Consider the following 22,786-nt stretch of genomic DNA (forward strand, 5'->3'; position numbering starts at 1 on the left):
CCGATCCGAGGAACAACTGGCAGACATTCTCACCAAGGCGTTGAGTCCTACAAAATTCAAAGAATTCCTTGGCAAGTTGAGTATCGGAGATACCGTTACTCAACTTGAGGGGGAGTGTTGGAAAAGAAGACCACATTAATATGCCGCCCACATTCATTATGGAGAGTTCCTAAGCAGTGTAGAATTCCTAAGTATTGTAGAGTTCCAATCCCTTTTATTGATGTACTAGAACTTTCTCATTCACCCTATAAATACTAGGGTAATGAACCTTTGGAGAAAAACAACAAAAAATAAACATTGGAATATTTCTCTATACACTTTATCCTTTCAAATGTCTATCCAATCTTTTTCTACCTCTCTCGATTACCATATTTAAGAGATTGGAATTCAAACGAAGTTAAAATCTCTATTACTAGTACATTTTTAACTTAGTACTCCCTCCATCCCACATCAACTGATCAACTTTTCAGGTTATCCAATCTCAAGTGATTGATTTCCTTTTTAACTAAAAACAAAACTTCAACTATTTCTTACTTTATTCTCACTTACTTTATTTTTCCTTTTTTATTTTATTCTCTCTTTATCTCTTTTACTTTTTCCTATCTCATACTTTACTCTCTCCACTTTAACTCAATACATATCATTTTCTTAATTGCTGTGCTGAAAAGAAATTCATCACATGAGATGAGACGGATGGAGTATGTTTTGTAGGTAAAAGGTTCTCATATTAAAAAAAGTTCATTGATTCCTTTTGTAGGTCTTTACTAATCACAAGACCAAACAATAGGAGTAATATTTAGAGTTAATATCATATTACATGTATTATTTTTCTTAACTCTATAGATAAAAATAAATTAAATTTGAACTCAACCTAGTTTTATTCCATAGCTTATTTGAATCCAATCTTCATGCACATTTATGAGTTTATTCATTTAAAATCTGCAGTACTATTAAATTTCTCTGTTTCTATTTATATTTGAAATTTGGAGTATTGATTTCTCAAACATGGCCTAGTTAGTTGATCCAACTTCTCACTCACAGCTTTCCATTCCCCACTTTTAACTCCTCCAGCGGCAACCACCGACTGCATTCCCATCTCCGCCGCCGGGAAAATGCCTCACCACCTTACACTACTCCTCCTCCTCACCCTCACATCCTCGCCTCTAATCCTCTGCCTCAACCAAGAAGGCCTTTACCTCCATCAAGCCAAGCTCAGCTTCGACGATCCCAACTCCGTCCTCGCCAAATGGAACCCTAGCGACGCAACTCCCTGCAAATGGAGCGGCGTCGTCTGCGATCCCGCCACCTCCTCTGTCGTCTCGCTCGACCTCTCCAGTTCCAGTCTCTCCGGCCCCTTCCCTTCCATTCTCTGCCGCCTCAAAAACCTGCTTTCCATTTCATTCTACGATAACTTCATCAACTCCACTCTTCGCGGTGACGACGTCGTTTTGTGCCAGTCCTTGGAGCACCTTGATATGGCGCAGAACTATCTCACCGGCGAGCTCCCGCGCACCTTAGCTGATCTCCCCAATTTGAAGTATCTGGATTTGACCGGGAATAACTTTTCCGGCGCAATTCCGGAAAGTTTCGGAAAATTCCAGAAACTAGAGGTGCTCGCATTAGTGGAGAATTTGCTGGATGGAACAATACCGGCGTTTCTCGGGAATGTGTCTTCACTGAAGCAGCTAAATCTGTCCTACAACCCGTTTTCTCCAGGTCGGATCCCGCCGGAGCTCGGCAACCTCACGAATCTGGAGGTGCTGTGGCTGACTGAGACGAATTTGATCGGTGAGATACCTGATACACTGAGTCGACTTGGCAGGCTCTCCGATCTGGACCTGGCGTATAACTCGTTGAGCGGCGCGATCCCGAGTTCGCTCACTGAATTGAAGAGCTTAGTTCAGCTGGAGCTCTACAACAACTCATTGACGGGTGAGCTGCCCAGCTCCGGCTGGTCAAACATGACGTCGCTGAGGCGGATTGACGCGTCGATGAACGAATTGAGCGGTTACATTCCTGCCGAGCTCTGCGATTTGCCGATCGAGTCGCTCAATATGTACGAGAACAACCTGCGAGGTCAAGTGCCGGACGGCATTGCTAATTCCCCCAATTTGTACGAGCTCAGGCTGTTCCAGAATCACTTATCTGGACGGTTACCGCCGAATCTCGGTAAGCGCTCGCCGTTGAAGTGGATTGATGTCTCAACCAATAAGTTTTCCGGTCCATTGCCGGAGAATTTGTGTCTCCACGGGGCCCTCGAGGAACTGCTGTTAATCGAAAACTCGATTTCCGGCGAAATACCTGCGAGCCTCGGGGAATGCCGTAGCTTAGTGCGGTTGCGATTAGGGCACAACAGCTTTTCCGGTGAGGTGCCGGAGCGCTTGTGGGGGCTTCCACACATTTCACTACTCGAGCTTGCTGAAAACTCGTTTTCCGGCAGTATTTCTAAAAACATCGCTGCCGCATCCAATTTATCTCAGCTGATTTTGTCAGGGAACTACTTTTCCGGTAGTTTGCCCGCCGAGATCGGGGTTTTGGATGGCTTGCTGGAGATTTCGATCAACGATAATAAGCTATCTGGTTCTTTGCCAAGTAGTATAGTGAATCTTGGGCAATTAGTGAAGCTTGATCTTCACAACAATGGGTTATCTGGTGAAATCCCAAGGGGGATTCGTTCTCTGAAGAGGCTAAATGAGCTCAATTTGGCAAATAATGGATTTTTTGGGGATATTCCGGATGAAATTGGGGATTTTTCTGTTCTTAATTATCTCGACTTATCTGGAAATGAGTTATCTGGCAAAATCCCTCTTGGATTGCAAAACTTGAAGCTTAATCGCCTTGATTTGTCAAATAATCGCCTCTCCGGCAATATTCCAGCCATGTATGCCAAGGAAATGTACAAAGACAGCTTCTTGGGGAATCCAGGATTATGTGGAGATACTGATGGTTTATGCAATGGAAAAGGTGGAATCAAGGAAATGAGTTACATATGGCTGTTGAGATCAATCTTCATAGTTGCTGGATTAGTGCTGATTGTTGGTTCAGTGTGGTTGTACTTCAAGTACAGGAACTTAAGCATGGCAAAGAGATCCATGGATAGATCAAAATGGACATTAATGTCGTTTCACAAACTTAGATTCAGTGAGAATGAGATATTGGATGCTCTGGATGAGGACAACGTGATTGGAACTGGGGCATCTGGTAAGGTATACAAGGTGGTCTTGAGCACAAGGGAGGCAGTTGCCGTGAAGAAGCTCTGGGGGCGGCCTAAGTCAGCAGAGGACAGTGTAGATCTGGAGAAGGGCAATGGTGGTTTTGATGCTGAAGTAGAGACATTGGGGAAGATCAGACACAAGAATATCATCAAGTTGTGGTGTTGTTGCAGCACCAAGGATTGCAAGCTTTTGGTTTACGAGTACATGCCTAATGGCAGCCTTGGTGATCTGCTTCACAGCACGAAAGGTGGTTTGTTGGACTGGCCGATTAGGTTTAAGATCGCGCTGGATGCAGCTGATGGGCTGTCCTACTTGCACCATGATTGTGCCCCTGCAATTGTTCATAGGGATATCAAGTCCAATAATATACTGCTTGATTCGGAGTTTGGGGCTCTGGTCGCGGATTTTGGCGTGGCGAAGATGGTTGATGTGGATGCCAAGGGGACTCATTCCATGTCTGGCATTGCAGGGTCTTGTGGCTACATTGCTCCAGGTAGTTCATCAATTTTGTTTTGCTTCATCTTGTGTTTTAACATTGTTTTGATGAGATGTGATATACTAATGTGTTGTTTGGATGCCCTGATTTAGTTTATGTGCTTATAATGGTGTGATCATATGTTAATGCTGCAATGAATTTATGTGTTGTGTTTACAAATGAGTTTTGAAGTTGTCTTTGGTTCTTTCTTGGGGTGTAATAACTGTACATCTTGTTGGCACTACAGAATATGGTTACACGCTTCATGTGAACGAGAAGAGCGACATATACAGCTTTGGGGTTGTGATTCTGGAGCTGGTGACCGGGAAGCATCCCATCGATCCAGAGTTCGGGGAGAAGGACTTGGTGAAATGGGTTTGCACCACGGTGGATCAGAAGGACGTGGAGCACATGATCGATCCCAGGCTTGACCCGTGCTTCAAGGACGAGATATGCAGAGTCCTCAACATAGGGCTCCAGTGCACATCCCCTCTCCCAATCAACCGCCCATCCATGAGAAGCGTGGTCAAGATGATGCAAGCCATTGCCAATGGCACCCACCACAAGACCGCCGGGAAAGATGGCAAGTTGTTAGCCGCCACCTGAGAGAGATAATCACAGCCCCATTTTTTTTACTGCAGATAAGCATGAGAGATGAAATGGTGTAAAAATGTCAAGGTGAAAACATATTAGGTGAGGGAGAGTTGCAAAAATGTAAATGAATTAACTTTTGTTACTCTGTTTGGAGAGATTCTGCTTTTAAACCTTATCTTATTTACGCAGCTTATATCTCTTGCATCAAATGGGGATTCTTGTTGTATATTTGATTTAGTCGTTGGAATGATAGATTTTTGCCTTAAATGGTAATGGACCACTGACTACCCCATGTGATGTTATTATCTATGACAACCAAATATAAAATTGAATGAGAATGAGAAGTTATTTATTTCATTTCATTCACTTGGTTACACTATCATTTGGTTGAGATTACTTCTTTGCTTAAAAAATATGGTAGAAATCATTAAAGTAATGTGTAAGTTAGCTGAAAAAGGACATGTGTTTAAATAAATGCTTATTGCTCTATTGTTTTTAGTTGGAGAATATGCAATTGGTTAGATCTAGTTAATTTCATAATATATTGGGCTGAACAAGGAGCCCCAAATTAATTTCATAATATATTGGGCTGAACAAGGAGCCCCAAATTCAATCATTTAACACTAACATATGATTTTCCCAAAATACTAAAAGGTTAGTGGGCCAATGATTATAAAAGCCCAACTAAAGTAAATAACTGGGATTTTTATTCGGAACAAAAATAAAAAGAAGATACTTATGCTTAGTTGAGTTGATTACGCAATTTCTTTTGTTGTCCAAACAGCACGAATAAATTATGAACTTTAAAGCAACAATTTCCCTCTACTTTTAGAAATAATAAAGCACACTTTGATACTGACCAAACAGGAGAACTCATCCCAAAAGACTAGCCTGTTAGGAGAGAGAGCCCATTTAGTCTATATACACCACATCAGTTGTTCTCACAATCGATGTGGGAATTGAGTCCGTAACATTCGACCCTCCTTTAAGGGCCAACGTCCTCGTTGGTCACGACCACGTTGGTCACGGCTGGTTCTTTGCCAGGCCACCACTCCGTGGGCCACCACTCCGAGTTCTCGTTGGTCACGGCCACGTTGGTCACGGCGGATTCTTTGCCCGGCCACCACTCCGTGGGTCACCACTCCGAGCGGTCCCAAACGCACTCGTTGGTCACGGCGAGTTCGTTGCCCGGCCACCACTCCGAGCCGTTTGGGCTCTCAATGAAAGCACCAATTGATACTGACCAAACAGGAGAACTCATCCCAAAAGACTAGCCTGTTAGGAGAGAGAGCCCATTTAGTCTATATACACCACATCAGTTGTTCTCACAATCGATGTGGGAATTGAGTCCGTAACACACTTAGTCAGTATAATTAACCGTATAAGCACATTTAATGTTAGAGAAGAAGTTTTACTAACTAATTTGCGTTTATTTTCGAATTAACAGCGAGGCTAACCGTTAACGCACACCAAAAATTGAATCCTAGTCTCTCACTATTATGAAGGAGGTGAACTACTAAACTACAAGGCTCGTCTTTACATTAAGTGAATTTGGTTCTTCAAAGGTATTAACACAACTAATTATCTTTTCTTTTCCTTTCCACTAGTACTTGAGAATACCTTTACATAATCATAATATTAATGATGAAAGTAATGAAGACTATATAACACTGAAGTACACTTGTGAATAATATAGAATAAAAGGTCATGCAAGTTGCAATGATCAAAGATATAGGCCCCATATTTATCTACATATATTCTCTCTTGAAAGTAGGAATTCACTTTTTTGTTTTATAGTCTCTTAAATAGTGTTGTATGGTTAAGAACTATGAAGAACTAGAGTTCAGTAATTGAGAAAACTATTCAATAGTGAAAATAACTTACACTTGTTAGTCAAATTGGAAAACTAATTTGCCTTATAGATGCATGCCTTGTCCACGTGTTGTAACTGCTGGCACATATGCGCCACGTAGGCAAACGCCTACGAAGCCTCCATTGTGAGTTGCGACGAGGGCGGCATAGATGTGCTTGGGCTTGTGCTTAGATCCAGATGATTACTGGAAGAGGGCTAGCCATAAAATGACAAAAATATAAAAAGTACATAAGTGGTCCCGGTAGAAACCTATTAGTTGTATTCACGTATCCAAATAGTAATAGCTTTGTATATATAACAAAATAAACTTATTTATTTTTTACGACTGACTGTCATAACAATATAGACTACGGCTACATGAGGCGTGTGTGTTATTCATACCACATTCTTATGCAATAACCCACAAACTACGTAGAAATAAGCTGTACCATGTCATGCACCATTGACTATAGAATTTCGCAAGGAAATTGATTTTACTTTGAAAAGTTTGATGTGCAAAACCCTCTTCCATACGTTTAGAAAACCCTAATTTTGAAGCTTCTTCCCTAAGCTTTTAGTTGCGTAACTTATCTGGGAAGCTTTGATGCATAATAAAATAGACAGCCATTTTAATATCCTACACAAGAAAACCATATGTCGGCTACTATTTTTATATCTTTTGTCTGAAATTGGATTTGTCTACCCTCTCTTTTTCTTTGTTTCCATTATGGCCCCAATTAATCAGTCAAACCCTTTTGAACAATGGTCCAGCTTGACTTTTTAAATCATAAGGTAAATTTGTAGTTGAATTCGCTACCTCTTTGTATTTTTTCTAAGCCGAAACAAGAATGAAGCAATAAAATTACATCAATTACCTATTGTTTACTTGTTGGAATTTGGAGCCTGTACTTTTTAGGCTCAATATATTTCCTATTTTTATTGGATTTATTCCTTAGTACTACATTTTATCGAAATAAGTTTGCTAGTGTGATCAGAACTAAAGTTCTCTTATTCTTTCATTATAAACTGTGCGGCCAAAAGAAATTGAAATTTTTGTGATTTAATATCGCCCCATTCGATATATAGTAGTATTAAACTGGATAAACAAATTCTTATAATTGTCTCTTTTATATTCGTGATTATATATGTTTATTTCCCAAAACATTCATGCGGATCATGATGGCCTTTTACCACCAAGAATCTCATAGCAAATGACCAACAAGTAACCAAACATGTTTCTCACCACCTTTATTACTACAAAAAGATAAAAACAAGACCCTACATTTCCAAAATCAAAACCAATAGGTTACATATCGTCGTATCCTTTCTCATTTATTCACATAGGTGTATGTATATTTGGGTGCGTGTGTGTGTGAAAGAGAGTTGCGAACCGAATTAATAAGAGAAGTCTACGCCAAGAAAAACATAAAATATTAAGAAAAAGGTTGGTAAATTGAATACAGGTTTGGTGTAATGTGAGTTTGTTACTTTGATATTGGTTGGTATAATATACCAAAAAAATTGTAGTAGTATATTTTTGTGAGCAGAAACTTTATTGACACTCCAATTTGAGAGTAAGACTTAAGAGGGTGAAACGTCTTTGCAGAATCAGCTGTTGCCCCATATCCACTCTACCCTTCTATTCCTAATATTCATCTTTTTATTTATTACTACTAGCTACATATATTTGAGAAATGAGAGTAGAGACAAATCTCTTATTAGAGGAAAGAAACCTAAGTCTGGATTTGATTTATTCTGGTACATGTGAGTAATACAGAAACAAAACCAAACCTGACGTCCAAGCAACCCTCATTTATTTTAATTTAATACTGCTTCTTCTCTCTCAAGAATATAAGCAACACAACTCTTGACTCATCTCTCTCTCTCTCTCTTGTTGATCAGATTGAGAAGAAACCCCAAATTTGGGATGGGAATAAGAGCTGCAGGTAGCTCAAGAGAAAGATGACATGCTCAAACAATAATGATGCAATCCAAATTATTACAGCTACCAAACAAAATTCCACTGTTTCCAATTCTGATCAGCTTAGGACAGTAATCTGCCCTTCATGTGGACATACTGTAAAACTCCAAGATCAGGTTTGTTTATTTCTTTCTTCTGTTATAACTGATTGCTTTTTTATGTACTATAATTAATTTGATTTCGTGAAAATTAAAGAGTGGACTTCAAGATTTGCCGGGGCTACCAGCTGGGGTGAAGTTCGATCCGTCGGATCAAGAAATTCTAGAGCACTTGGAAGCCAAAGTGTATTCGGATGTGAAGAAGCTGCATCCTTTGATTGATGAGTTCATCCCAACCATCGATGGTGAAAATGGGATTTGCTATACGCATCCCGAGAAGTTACCCGGTAATCATCTTATCAAACTGACTTTGTGTTTTGTTTTTACAAGTATATAGGTTCATAGTTTTTGTGTTCATGGCTGTCGCATGTCCGAATTCATTGATGAGTTAATTGGAAACGTTTTTCTTTTAATCATGTAGGTAAATAATTATGTAGAGTATGTATGATGGCTTTTAGGTCTTGCTACAAAATATTGAGTCCCATGTGATGTGTTGTCATCAGATGGTGATGGTAGGAGAACAATTTCGAAATATTATTAGGGTATTTTAGTATAATAATATGTTACATATATAAATTTTTATAAATATTATTCTCTTCGTTTGTGAGTTTTGTCTTATTTTATTTTTAATTTTACTCTATATATTCAGTATATTTCATGTTCATATATACTAGTATTTCATTGTAAAATGAATACTATATCCTTCCATGACCAATAATAGTATTATTTTTCTATTTAGGTCATCCACATAATTTGTTTCTAATGAAAAAGACTTTATTTTCCACTAATAATATACCATCCATATTTTTTTCTACGTTTCATACTTCACTAATTTTACATTAAAGTTCACAATGTCTGCTACCAAGACTATTGGTAGTGAACGGAGGGAGTGTATAAAAGTACACTCATGTTCCATTATCTCTTTTCACTAACATTACTTATATCAGAGTCATCAAAAAGTAGGACATGTAATCTATTTAACTGAGAATTATGAATTTATTCATGCCAGGAGTACGCAAAGAAGGGCAAGTGCGGCACTTCTTCCACCGCCCGTCGAAAGCGTACACAACGGGGACACGAAAGCGAAGAAAGGTGCACACAGACGAAGACGGTGGGGAGACCCGATGGCACAAGACAGGCAAGACCAGACCCGTCTCGGCAGCCGGCAACGTGAAGGGCTACAAGAAGATCCTTGTCCTCTACACCAACTACGGCCGCCAGAGAAAACCCGAGAAGACGAACTGGGTGATGCACCAATACCACCTCGGCCACAATCAGGAGGAGAAAGACGGCGAACTCGTCCTCTCTAAAGTCTTCTTTCAGACACAGCCAAGGCAATGCGCCTCCAAAACCACTAACACGGATTCCTTCGTCTTGAAAAACCAGAGTTTTGTCGACTACTATAATCCTTACACCAACACCACTATTGATAGAGACAGGCCACCGCAGCTGATTCAGAATATGGTTGTTCATGCTCATGGATCTTCCTCTTTTCATCATATGCCTTCGGAACCAAGCAAAGTAAATAAATAACCATTATATATACAAATTATGTAGAGTTGTTGTATTAGGTTTAATACTATTGTGTTTTTGGTTCACACTGATGCAAGTAGAATATGATGATTTACATATTTAGTAGTATAGGAAGATTTCCTGTGTATGGGTAATCTGCTTTGTAATCTTTTATTTGATAATAATTTAAATAGTATTATGGATATCTAATTTTTCATGTATTATGGATAATCGGCTTGTAAGCTTTCGTTTCATAATTTAAACAATGGGGTATTATGGAGATCAAGTTTTCCCGTACTAGTATTTTTTTTGTAGCTTATAATGCTCCTTTCCTTTCTCAGTAACTGCTAGATTATTTAAATTGAAAAAATAGGAAGAGAAGAAAATTTATAGTAGTAAGAATTTGACCCTAAAATCCATAGTCAAACACAAGATCACAATATGAAATGTATTGAAGATTTGAAACAGAATCCTATCAAATCCTCAAAAACTCAAACTACAATCCTTCATACCAACCCCAAATTTTACAGCACACCTCAAAAACATTTGACCCTTTATAAAAGCAATGTTCTATAAAAGAAAATCATTTGACCCTAAATAAAAGTTGCCAGATGAAAAGTCTTCATATCCAGATACATAATTTCTAGCCTCTCACTGAAACTAATAGTGGCATCTGAATGTTCTAGGAAGTTCACCAATGTACAGAAGGGCCTACTCTTGACAAACCGTAGCTATGTTTTGTTGAGAACACAATCTCTCATACAAAGCTACGATGTCCTTTTTGTTGGGATTCCTAAGTTGCAACAGCTCAGCACCAAAGTTGTGACTGGTAAGCTCATGCCTCAATTTCTGTACCGTGAACCTGGTGTAGTCATCCTGATTTATTTTCTGGCTACTGGTTGGCTCGCCACCCCTAAACACCGAGCCACCATCTTCTGGACTCCCAAACTTCACAGGGCTGTTGGTATTCTTGGTCCTTTTCTTTCCTCTGCTTACTTTGTCGTTTGTGCCCGTATCTTGTACCGAGTCAGCACCCATTTCATAATCATCAGTCCTGCCACGTTTAGCACGGGAAGCAGTTCTTGGTCTGCCATCCATTGTTGACTTTTCACCAAATCGAAGAGCAGTTAGTTCCTGAGAAACTTCATCAAGTTTCCCCTGAGTAGCTTGTAGCTGAACCGATAAGGCTTCAGCCCTGTTATTTGCTTCTGTATGAGCAGCGCATTCACTTTCCAATAGAGTCTCGAGTACCTGAACGGTGGTCTTTCTCTGGCTGTTATTTGATTGTAAAAGTGAATCGATTTCTTGTTCCTTTTCTCTAATTCTGTCTTCCAGAGTTTCTACCTTAAACAAGGCATCCCTTTCAGCGGCCCGGTGCCTCTCAACTTCATTAACAATGTCAGCCCTTTGCCTCTCCAAAGTCTCAGCATGCCTTTCAGCCCTCTCAATCTGTGCCAGTCTTTCCATTGCTACACGCTGGAAATCACTTTTATCTTTCTGGGCAGAAGCTGCTTCGGCTCTGACTTCATCAGCCAAATCCATTGTCCTTTTAGCTTCCTTTTTCAGCTGCTTTGCACCTTTCCTGAATTTCTTCAAATCTGTCAAACTGAGCTCGATACTTCTGCTCAAGATGTATTCTTTCTTGTTCCAGACTCCTGGCTTTGCTTTGCGCTGAAAGAGCTGTCTCATTAGCTCCTCCTTCCTTCTCACCTAGTTCCCTGGTTTCAAGCTTTAATCTTGATGTCTCCAGATCATAGTTCTTAAGCTTTGATTCGGCAGCCTGTAGCCAGCAACGTCAGATAAATAAGTTAGATACTAATATAGATCGAGTTTCATTAAAGATATGAATCACGGTAGAGATTATAAGACAGGAAAAGGAAGAAACAGCTGCCACAAAGATATTGTAAGCTTCTCTTTTCAGAAATAACAGACAAGTTGAGAACATGGTCGGTTTTCAGGGCATAAGAGTCAATCCATTTGGCAGGAACTTTAACCGAAATTTGACTGATATAGAGAGCTACTAGTTTAATAACTACTTTCTCCGTAAGGCGTTTCTTTTCGGCACGGGATTTAAAAAAGTTTTATTTAGTGAGTTAAATAAAGTAGAGAAAATAAAGTAAGAGAAAGAAGAGAGAGTAAAGTAAAAGAGGGAATAAAGAAGGCGAGATTAAATGTTTTGTTTTTAGCCAAAAAAAGAAATAACACAAGTAACTTGGGACAATCCAAAATGGAATACGACTCAAGTAACTTGGGACGGAGGGAGTATAAACTAAACCAGTACAGTAATACAAATATTAACAAAATTGACAACAGAAGTCGTGAAAGGTGGAACCTGGAGGACAAAATTGATAACAGAAGTCATGAAAGGTGGAACCTAGCTAAAATTAATGAAATGACTGGTTCTTGTCTAAACCTTACCTTCAATTCCAAACACAGAGTTGTCAGACACTGCTCCGCTTCCTCAATCCTTTTGGTTTTCTCCTTCATTTCTTCCTCCTGTTAATAATATTACACATAAAACAAAGTCACATAATTTGTCCCAGAATAATGAGATACAAACTAATGTATAAGCCTCCATGTAAAAAACTAAACATATGTATCTAAAGATAGATGAAGATAGGGCAGAGAGAGGAAATTTCACCTTTTCTGCCAGGGCACAAGAAAATTCTTCTCTTAGAGCAGCTTCTCTTGATTGTGTTTGATTATTTGTGCGTTCTTGGATAGCAGCAGCTTTCTCTAAGGCATTTTTTGTTTCCCTGACAGCAATATCATATTTACGCTTCCACTCTTCTGCCTCTTCATGAGCAGATTGAGCTTTCTCCTGATCTGCTGCCAATCTTGCTTCGGCAGCAGAACTTTTGGATCTGAGCACTGCAACTTCAGCGCCAAACTGGTCTTCTTCAGCCTTCTGCTTTGATAAAACCAACTCGTATTTCCTTTTCCAATCTGTGCATTCCTGTCTTGCTGTATCAAGTGTTTTTGATAAGTTAGAGGACTTCTCCTCTAAGGAACTATATTTCTTTTGCAAATTGTTTATACGGCCCATGTAGTCGTCTGAGAGTTTTTCCTTGTCTTTAATAGAATCTTGATAGCGGTTAAGATATTCAGATTTATACTTCTCACTTGCATCCAACTGTTTGTTAAGCAATTCTATCTTGTCTTCAATTGAACGGCATTTCAGAGCAAGAGAACTCTTTTCTGCTCCAATAAGGTCAATTTGCTTCTTGATGAAGTCCAGAAGGGGGCCCTCCAAGCTGGACGATTAAATGAGTAATACTATTAGAACAGAACTTCAGAGTCAACCATCATACATAACAAAGAGTAAAAACACAAGATACACAAACCTTTGCCGAAGAAAAATAACTACTTTCTGCCACTTCTCTGGTCCATGACAAGTGTCTTCATACTTGCTCAAGAGTCCATCAGGCATCAAGAACCTGCCAGAACATGAGTATTAGGCCTTGTATGACTGTTTCAATTGAGAATTTGGTTTTATAGTTTCATATATTTTTGCCTCAATCAAGTTAGACATAGAGTATACTACAGGTTTCTCGTGTTACTTTTTAGTGATAAAAAGACAAAGATGAAAAGGATATTCCCAATGGGAATGAGTGAGAAATATTGCATTTTTTAATAGCATAAAGCAAGAAAATGGTTTGGAAATTAGATAATATCATAATACAAGATCTTAATTACACTAAGAGCTTAAATCTAAAATATAAGCACTAAACTAGACCATGAAGGATGTTCTCAAAACGAAAGGAAACATCTAGCAACAATGAAAACCTGCCTTTAAAACTGCATCTACTTTTGCACCAGGAGCATGACAAGCTGTTCTCAACTCCCTTTCCATATTTTCTATGGTACGTGTACATAGCAGATAAGCTTCCCGGAAAGCATCTTTTTTAATATCCTGCAATCAACATGTAATCATAATCAACAATAGGCCCCCATAATGGCATTCGGCAATTCGAAAACATAATCAACAACATCCAAATATCTTAATACATCATAAATTTCATTAATTCAGCTCTAAGATAAATGTATAAAACCTCAAGATGTATTGAAGATCTTTTATGATAAGCTAGGACATGTACCTCAAATGCCTTCTTCAAGAAAGACTGAAGACGATTTTCATATTTCTGCCTGACTTGGCCAGCACCTACAGCATTATCATTAAATGAGGCCATTGACCTCTGAACTGCATCTTCATGCGCCTCTCTTAGGGCAGCCTACACAGGTCCGATGTTTAGCGAATGATAGAAATGAAATACACAGCCCCCACAAGAAAAATCAATACTTACTTCTTCAGGAGGTTTGGAACGATTGAAAGTAGACATATACACTCAGTACTCGTTTCATATGCTCTCTGGCATTCTGCTTCCTTGACACTCTGAATGAAAATATTAAACATAATAAATGAAAAAAAACTAATTTGGCAGAAGAAGGTATCCTCTCATTAGGGGAAAAAGATGTCGTGCCACCATAAACTAACTACTCATGCCATGGAAACTCTGTAGTCTGTATTGAACATGAAATAGTGGAAGTACATCAAAATCATCATGACTTTTAGAGCAACGAGCAATGTCATTAAACAGCAAGTTGCAGTGTAATATAACATACAATCATGCATAAATGTTACAGCATTGACAACTATATATTCATATCATATAAAAGATTATACATAATATAAAAGATCATGACGCATTTCAGTGAAAGCAAATTGCACACAGATAAAAATATGTATGCTAACCTGCCACAAGATGCTATTGTAGGCACCGCACCATTATTGAGAGCATCAAGGAATGACTGAGTAATACAAGCAAAAATAGGTCCTGTCATCACAGTTCCACCCATTTGTTTGGGTCTTGTCCTCTCAAAAACAAATCTTGTAAAAGAATCTAAACCAGATTTGAACTCTGGCCTTAATTTATCCAGCTGCAAGATATGGAAAAATATGCATAAGGAAAGAAGAAGAAAGAGCAAAGTCAACCAAGGCTGATGAGATAGCCGCACAAAATAAAATAATAAAAATGTGCAAAGTATCAAATAACACTGACAGGAATCTGATCAAGTCGTTGAAGATCATTCTCGTTGCTTAGAGGTCATACAAGAGTGTAGCATTCTCTGTCTGGAAAAAGATCTCGGATGGATTCTCGAATCTAGTCAAGTATTTCAACCAACAACGGCTCAGCATATTATATATAGACTTCTAGAGCAAAAGAGGGAGTTAAAATGAAGTTGTTGAAAGGATTAAATCAATACAGTTCTCCAGCTTAAAAATACATATTACAATATCCAACAGCGCATTGACATAGACAAATAAAAGCAAATAACCTCATTCTTTGCTGATACATCTCTTCCACCTCCCTGAACCGGCCTCAAAGCAACTTCTAGGTAGTCACATGGCGTAATTCTCTGATTTTCCTCCACTAAGTCTAGATAGAAGTCCTGCGCATATGCATTTTGTAACAGTTATAAGTTCTACCAAGAAGAAAAACACCAAAAACATTGTGGCATTGCTGATTCCTACAAAGAAGATAAAAAATAGCAATATAGTTGAAAACAAAGCATGTCTGTATTCTAATACTTACCCTCAACAGCCAAACAAAGATTGGAGAGAATTGGCCAAGCTCTGAAGCTGTACTCCTACCTCCAGATTCCTTAACACGAATATGTTTTGTCATCTCGGTCACAAGAGAGAGGCGATCAAGTGCAGCCTCATCAATTCAGCCCATCTTAGTCAAAGAACCAGAAGTCAGTATGCTTATTTTCTTGGCATCATATGTCATTTTTCTTAAAACAATTCCATTATGAGATAAAAGGACTTGGCCCATAAAGAGGATAGATAACAGAATACAAGATAAACATCAATATTCTACTATTAGACATTGAGAGAATGCCTTCAACAAGTATTTACCTGGTTATATATGAACATACTCGATAAGAGCACAGCCAATGAAAATATTTGTGTACTGTATGTTCCCTGTCAAAAAATAAAGTTCAGAGAGAGATGAGAATACAATATGGGAAAGATTATGCACAAAACACTGTGCATATCACCAAGAAATAAAAACACATAAGCACTAGGCATAAATCAAAGCAATTATAATAAGCATCATAGGAAGACCACCTAATCATGAAAATAATAATTGGTGGCTGTCAAATTGACTAGCAATAAAAGAAACAAAACCTGACCGTTTGGTCATAAGCATCAATTCCTTCTGAGTCCAAAAGTAAGAGGCTGTATTCAGTTCCATCTAGGGCAGTTCTCCGTATGGGGGCACTCCACAGCCAAAGACCTTTCGTACAAGGACGATGTGTGGAAGCCACTTGAAATCCACTGCTCCTCCCAAGAAGCTGCGGAAAAAAAAGTTAAGAAACTACTCAAATAGTATGTATGCTTAAAGTAGCTGTTTCCCAATTCATAACCTTCTTATTACACAGATGAAAGAGCCAATAAACACAGAAGAAAGAAAAAAAGCTTTGAGCCACTTAATTTTCAAGCTAATTTTTTAAAAGAAAGAAGAACCACATTAATTCACCTAAAATGTAACCTTCTTCACTCAGCAAGAACTGAACTAACATAAAATAATCGAGGAACAACATGAACCAATTACTACATAATGAAAGAAGCAAGCTATGGTGTTGCATTGAGCAGATAGAGAATAGTCCAGTTTTGTCTTTTTTTCTACCCAAGTCCCAAAATTTCCTCCAGCAGCTATGAGTTCACTCAAAACATTAAATTGATACATACACCCCTGCAAAGTAGAAAGCTAAAAGAACTAAAACATTTTTGTTAGTCGTACAGCGCCTAAACTAGTAACAAAACCCACAGCTCGTCAAGCAATAATCCCAAAACCTGATTTCAATCAAACAGACAATCAAAATCCCTAATGCGCGAGAAAATCCAATCAAGACTTCCAATGAGTCAGGGTGAAAAATACAAATAGCCTGAAGTTAATACAAACCCTGCCAAACCAATTGTACCTGATTTAGTATAAAGCTCTTGCCTTGACGCGCGCGGCCACAGACGGAAACCACCCCAACGGGCTGCTTCACCAGCTGCAGCAGCGCCACCGCCTCTGGATCCATGTGAAACATACCCTTATCATCGGTGTACACAAGGCGGATTGGCCTCGCCGGCCCGGCAGACATATTGGGCGAAGCGGCGGGAAGTGGAGTCGGCGGAGAAGCCGAATGCGGAGATTCTGCGGCCGAGCTTAGGCCAAATAATCGCCTCATATTATCGAACTTTTCCAATGAATTTGTTGATTCTGAGGTGAAATGTGAGAAAACGTATAGCTTCGGTTGCATCTTATTGGGCTTTGCTTTCTGTTGGGCCTGGGTCTCTTTCTGTAGCCGCAATTGGATATGATGAGTTGGGCTAGTCGGGCTAAGGATACCATACAAAACTGGGCAAGGACAATTTTTCCATCAGCCTTTTGGTGTTCTTACAAAATTATAAATCAAATTAAATACTAAGTCTGTTTGGTTTTATGTAAATAATAATACTAGCAGTTAATTACTTTCATTGTATTTAATAGTATTTGCTAATATTATAATAACAGTCATGATATTTTATTAAATTTGGGGGCTCCAGTTAATTGAGCAATACATATGCCTCTGTTATACTCTTCAGAATCCATTGTTTCTACAAAAAACCTCCAAATTATCCTGGTACGCAAAGAATATAATTAAATTTATATCAATAATGGTCATTTTCATTTAAACTTAGTTTATTAATTTTGTTACAACTTTGATCTAGTAATATAAAATCGAAAACATCACACTTATCTGTATAGCTCTCAAATCGAAATTTCAATGTATTAGACACCTAATGACATTAGTAGCCAGCCTGTTGATGGAGACGCACTTATGACTATACTTAATTATTTCCTCAATAATAAATTAAAGAGGGTATGTACCTTGAAGGCGATACATTGAATATGAGTGAATACTAGTCAAGGACTAATACAATTAAATAAAAATAATATCAAATTATTAGATTCATAACAGAATAATACATTGATATATATAATATCGACTAATTAGTTTTAAAGATAAATAGATAAAAGTAATAGGACTAAAAAGATTATCAGGTTAGAACCATTAATCTGGTGCAACAAATGTAATACCGAATTTAATAGAGTTTTATGTGCGTAATTGACCGATGATGGGGTCAATTGATGATACGCACGAGCTTGGCATCTCCTAGCCATCAATCGCAACTTATACCCGAGATCAGGGTGGGCACACACCCCCGTGAGGCGCCCACATTGCCAAGTGGCTTGATCATGTTATCTCCCAGATTATGTTAAAAAAGTCATGTATGTGTCATATCCTACTACAAGTTCTGCTCTAGATTTTCTTTGTCAGGTATTTCCATAGTTGTACTAACATAGGGTTTTGCTATTCACTTTTCATAATGAACTTTACACTAGCTAGTTCAAGGTAGCCTTCTCCATGACTTCCTTCCTTGTCTTGTCCGGTGTCAGCCTTTCTTCTCCGATCACCTTCACCTCAAAGGTATATCAGCGAACCCCGTTCCCACCTGGATTTATAAAAAAACGCATATTGCATGTTAAGATAAACCTTGATTAACCTAAGCAATAAATGCTAACAAGAAGTAGCTAAGCAACTAGAATCCACTTGCAATTAACCATAGTTAACTCATGAATTGGCTAGTTGTGCACAAGGGCTGCATTTGTGTGATCGTTCCACTATGTTCATGCACCACCAATCAGGTTAATCCAAATATTCAAAAGTCATATTGATACATCAAATGTCGTGTTTCATGATTTTCCACTTCTACCCCACCATTTCCTGATATTGACATTCAACTCTCTCTCTCTCAAATTTAAAATTCAAAGATATTGTTTAGTTCAATTAGTTTATCAAAATTCTAAAGCCTAAGTTCGAGCTTGAAGAAAAATTGCAAGCAATAAATGATAATTAATTGTCGGCGCAAATGATATGTTGACATTTACAATGTTATGTTTACGAAAATCACCTCAATTTTATTTGCAATTCATCCACGAAAATTAGTTACATTACATCTGAGATGGAGTAAGGCCATTATACCCCACATTTCATGTACGATAATGATGTTACACCAAAAAATTTAGGCTTTCTCTTCAGTTATAAATTTCCTTCCATTTCCAAAAGTGGTTATATCAAATCATACTTGAAATGGATCAATTCAGCTATCCCACATTCAAAAAGAAGCAAAAGACACACAAGAAACGTATGAACGAGGAGCAATTGCGCTTATTGGAGTCCAATTTCAATTTCAACAACAAACTAGACCCCGAGCACAAGTCGCGCCTCGCGCTTGAGCTCGGAGTCCCGCCCAGGCAGGTGGCCATATGGTACCAAAACAAGCGGGCGCGCGACAAAATCCACGGGCTAGAGACGGACCACAGGGCCATGCGGGCGCAGCTCGAGAGGGTGCTGACCGACAACTCGAGGCTTAGGGATGAGATGGAGAGGCTGAGGGAGGAGTTGACTAGGGCCCGAGGCGCGGCCGCCTTGGGCTCTGGAGACGAGGTTAATATGGAGAAGGATTTGTATGCTTCTTTGGTTCGGGGTGGAGGCCCCTTCGATCGATATGATTTCTTTGGATAGTTCTTAATTGGTACTACTATAACTCTTGCATGTGTAAGTTTTGTTTTTAGTTGTTTTATTATAGTAGGAGTTAATACTTGAGTTTGAATATGTTTTTTGATGGGTTTTCTATTGTAACAATGTATAATTATGGTAGTAATATATACTTAGACAAGTAGTTAATTTGTTGTGTGGATCAAATGGTTATGTATGTCACTCAATATCAGAAATTCAGAAGCATAGAAACTAATCAATTATGATTGGTGTTATTGTGGTGTGAAATTGTAAATTTGGAATCAGCGGCTTTGAATATGGTGTATTTTATGCAAGGTAGGAAAAATTTACAACCAAATGTGGAATGAAATTAATACCATTTCATTCAAACCTTAGAGATTAATATCCTAAATGGTCATTCTTTAACTTTCCTTTGAGTATCTTGACATATATATACATCTAAACAAGTATGCTAGTTGACGATTAATTGGTAAGACGCTTCGGTTCCTACCTCTCTAATCAATAATATTGATGATTTTGAAGAAACATAAATGTGGTGAGTAAAGTTTTGTACTCCTATTTTGTTTTGTAGGGTTCTTGGATGTGATATTATGATGGGAGGCAACACAAGTTCTGGAGTATTAAAAAAGATTGATGTATCGTGAGTTTTATTAAAAGTGATTGATATGTATTGGAAGGAATTTTTTTCAAAAGATATCTTTACAATTACAATTTGTTTAATCAATGGGTCTTAGTTTAGAAAATAATCTTTTAGTTGGGACGTTTAATGTTCTTAAGTTGATAGATATACTATTTTGAACTTCTATATTAGAGTACAATTTAATTTAAACTTCGAATTTGGGTTTAGGATTATGACTTTATGGTGTACTTTGCATCCCTAAAGGCATAATAATAATAATATTTTGATTAGTATTTATTATTTAACTATATTTCATTCTTGCGTTCTCTCTTTATATGTTTGTTTGGGTCTGTGGTTGATTAAGATAACTATGAATTACTACGTATTTTTTTTTTGGTTTAATTCCTTAATCTATCTGGAGGTGAACATATGTAAATTCAACGGACCCAACAAAATGATAATATGCCAGCAATTATTGATTGTACGGGGAAGTCTTATGTCATACTACCATTTTTTGTGATTCAGATTTAAATCCATAATTTAACTTGATATAACGTATTCAATTTATATTTTATTCACTAATATCTTACTCAATGTGATGTGATAGTTAATGCAACGGACTTATTCAAAGTTGCGACGAAATTTCAAAGTTGGAGTGACGTGTTCGAATATCGAAGTGACGAGATAGTGATTAGGATTGGATTTGAAATTAAACAAGAATTAACGAATGATTTCGTAAGCAAACCATGAATGGTCGGCATATATAATAGTGTAAAAATAAAATCACGAATTAATAATAGTACTAATTAAATTGTATAAATGTTTCGTTGTACTATCTTATACTCTCTCCGGTCCACAAGGTATGCACTTTTTCCTTTTTAGTCAGTCCTACTAAATCATACACTTTCTAATTTTGAAAAGTCTTTTCTCTCTAATGAGTGTGTGTGATCTATTCTCCATTAATAATATTTTAATTACTTTTATTTTCTATATCTCCAGTGCATTAAAACTCGTGCACAATCAAGAGTGGTTATATACGCTTAACGAAGAGATTATTAATTAAATTCGCTCACAGTCAACAAAACTATTATCCTAAAATATGAAAATATTAGTGAATAAATAAAGTTGGAGTGAGATCCTAAAGTTGACAAGGATTGGAAACGAAAATAAGGATAGATCGCATACCAAAAAAACGTGTTTACAGATAGTAGTGCTGTTTTGAAAGTCATGCTAATGATAGTATAGAAGTTAGAACAAGTATAATGATACACCTAGGAAACGTAAGATCATATTGATTGACTATTAATATTCAACATGAAGTGGCGTAAGCGAATTAAACTACTAATGATATGAAGGATCTGATTATCTGGATGAGTTATAATAATAAAAATATTGACCACGTGTATTTAAATAAATCATTATTTTCAGTGAAATCAGCCATTTGACATGTGAAATATGCAAAGTATTGTCATGGTCCAATTTGATTGGCGACTGCCATAATTGTAAATAAGTTATACTATATGGTACTCTTTTAAAACGTTTGAATGACCTCACCATCTTTAAATTTACAATAAATTATTTATTTATTAGTACTTTTTTTAAAAATTAGCATGAAATATGAGTTCACAAGGTAAAACTAAGTGATTATTTTTATCAATTGATTTTCTCCATAATCTTAATTAAAATATATTCTCAATTAAAAAGCCATCAACAACATTTTCCGAGCTCCATTTCTACTCCAATAATGTTGAGGTAAAGGTTTTAATAAAATAAAGAAGAGAAAAAGAGAAGGGAGTCGATCCGTCAAAGCCACAAAGCCCTAGCTTCTCTCAATCTGGGCACCAATTCGCCGGAGATATGAGCCCCCATCACCTGCTCCAGCCCTCCGAAAAGCACTCCGCCTACAAAAACCGTCGGAAACTGCGGCGCACCGCCGAAAACCTGGGTTACATCGGCTTCGTCCAGCTCGTCGACGTCGAGAATAGCCGGATTGACGCCGTGGCCGTTCAGCAACAGCTTGACCACGTGGCACATGCAGCAGCCCTTGCGAGCGAACACCACCACCGATTTCTCCGCCACCAGGTCTCTCAAATTCATCACCAGATCTGTGTAGTGTAGCGCCTTTTGCAGTGTGATTGATTGCTAGTGGTTTACTAAATGAGAGAGAAGGGCAAGGGCTATTTAAATTTGGTGATGGGGTGGACTCTAACGTCAACGGCTGTGACGTAATGTCGGACGTCAGGCTCACTATTCCACGTCGGTACGCTTAATTGGTGATTACTGATTAGTGGTTGCAATAATGATGGAGATATATAGTAGTAATTGTTTTGACAAGTGTAATGCTGGACTTTTCAATTTGCTCATTTATATAGTAATCGAGTTAAACTCGGTTGGTTGCACCGACCACGCATGCCCTTGTAAAATATGAATATTTTAGAATATGTACCTTACTTTTATATATTTCCTCCGTTCTTAAAAAGTATGAATATTTTTTCTTTTATTCCATTTCTGAAAAGTATGAACATTCTAATTTTAGAAACTTTTTTTTTCTCTTTATTGAGATGAGATTCATTATCCATTAAAAAATACTCCACTTTAATTACTTTTATTTCTATCTTTCTCTTATTTAACAATTATGTATAAAAACTTGAGTCGAATCAAATTTTTATACTTTTCACAGATGAAGGAGTATTAATTTATAATATTATATTAATCTTATGATTAGTTGATTGTAAGTTACATTTACTAAAAAAATAATATAGCAAAAGATAAATAATACGGACTTAAAACTGTGAACGTAAGAAAGTAGCAAAATGAGA

General features: G+C 37.7%; 4 protein-coding genes and 1 pseudogene across 4 annotated transcripts; 3 read left to right on the top strand and 2 right to left on the bottom strand.

Annotated features, from left to right (window-relative positions):
• Nucleotides 1-980: 980 nt before the first annotated feature.
• On the top strand, nucleotides 981-4,564 carry LOC121777478 (receptor-like protein kinase HSL1). Its single transcript, XM_042174752.1, has 2 exons — nucleotides 981-3,708; nucleotides 3,938-4,564. The coding sequence occupies exons 1-2, from the start codon at nucleotides 1,113-1,115 to the stop codon at nucleotides 4,294-4,296; spliced, it is 2,955 nt and encodes a 984-aa protein (XP_042030686.1). The 5' UTR covers nucleotides 981-1,112; the 3' UTR covers nucleotides 4,297-4,564.
• A 3,197-nt stretch (nucleotides 4,565-7,761) lies between these two features.
• On the top strand, nucleotides 7,762-9,930 carry LOC121777479 (NAC domain-containing protein 73-like). The gene is made up of 4 exons (XM_042174753.1): nucleotides 7,762-7,900; nucleotides 8,039-8,233; nucleotides 8,313-8,502; nucleotides 9,225-9,930. The coding sequence occupies exons 2-4, from the start codon at nucleotides 8,099-8,101 to the stop codon at nucleotides 9,746-9,748; spliced, it is 849 nt and encodes a 282-aa protein (XP_042030687.1). The 5' UTR covers nucleotides 7,762-7,900; nucleotides 8,039-8,098; the 3' UTR covers nucleotides 9,749-9,930.
• A 187-nt stretch (nucleotides 9,931-10,117) lies between these two features.
• LOC121777789 lies at nucleotides 10,118-16,994 on the bottom strand (annotated as a pseudogene).
• Nucleotides 16,995-18,770: 1,776 nt separating this feature from the next.
• Nucleotides 18,771-19,508, top strand: LOC121776431 (homeobox-leucine zipper protein ATHB-52-like). The gene has a single exon (XM_042173607.1). The coding sequence runs from the start codon at nucleotides 18,920-18,922 to the stop codon at nucleotides 19,352-19,354; it is 435 nt and encodes a 144-aa protein (XP_042029541.1). The 5' UTR covers nucleotides 18,771-18,919; the 3' UTR covers nucleotides 19,355-19,508.
• A 2,262-nt stretch (nucleotides 19,509-21,770) lies between these two features.
• On the bottom strand, nucleotides 21,771-22,064 carry LOC121777790 (glutaredoxin-C9-like). The gene has a single exon (XM_042175149.1). It carries the CDS (start codon nucleotides 22,062-22,064, stop codon nucleotides 21,771-21,773), a length of 294 nt encoding a protein of 97 aa, XP_042031083.1.
• Nucleotides 22,065-22,786: the final 722 nt, after the last annotated feature.

Source organism: Salvia splendens, chromosome 18 (genome assembly GCF_004379255.2).
Source record: "Salvia splendens isolate huo1 chromosome 18, SspV2, whole genome shotgun sequence".
NCBI classification, from domain to species: domain Eukaryota; kingdom Viridiplantae; phylum Streptophyta; class Magnoliopsida; order Lamiales; family Lamiaceae; genus Salvia; species Salvia splendens.

Bases quoted from the DNA above. Each gene is read 5' to 3' on its own strand.
- LOC121777478 (XM_042174752.1), top strand. From the start codon at position 1,113: ATGCCTCACCACCTTACACTACTCCTCCTCCTCACCCTCACATCCTCG. The intron at 3,709-3,937 runs GTAGTTCATCAA...TTGGCACTACAG, and splicing joins TTGTGGCTACATTGCTCCAG to AATATGGTTACACGCTTCAT.
- LOC121777479 (XM_042174753.1), top strand. From the start codon at position 8,099: ATGACATGCTCAAACAATAATGATGCAATCCAAATTATTACAGCTACC. The intron at 8,234-8,312 runs GTTTGTTTATTT...TGAAAATTAAAG, and splicing joins CTGTAAAACTCCAAGATCAG to AGTGGACTTCAAGATTTGCC. The intron at 8,503-9,224 runs GTAATCATCTTA...TATTCATGCCAG, and splicing joins GCATCCCGAGAAGTTACCCG to GAGTACGCAAAGAAGGGCAA.
- LOC121776431 (XM_042173607.1), top strand. From the start codon at position 18,920: ATGGATCAATTCAGCTATCCCACATTCAAAAAGAAGCAAAAGACACAC.
- LOC121777790 (XM_042175149.1), bottom strand. From the start codon at position 22,064: ATGAATTTGAGAGACCTGGTGGCGGAGAAATCGGTGGTGGTGTTCGCT.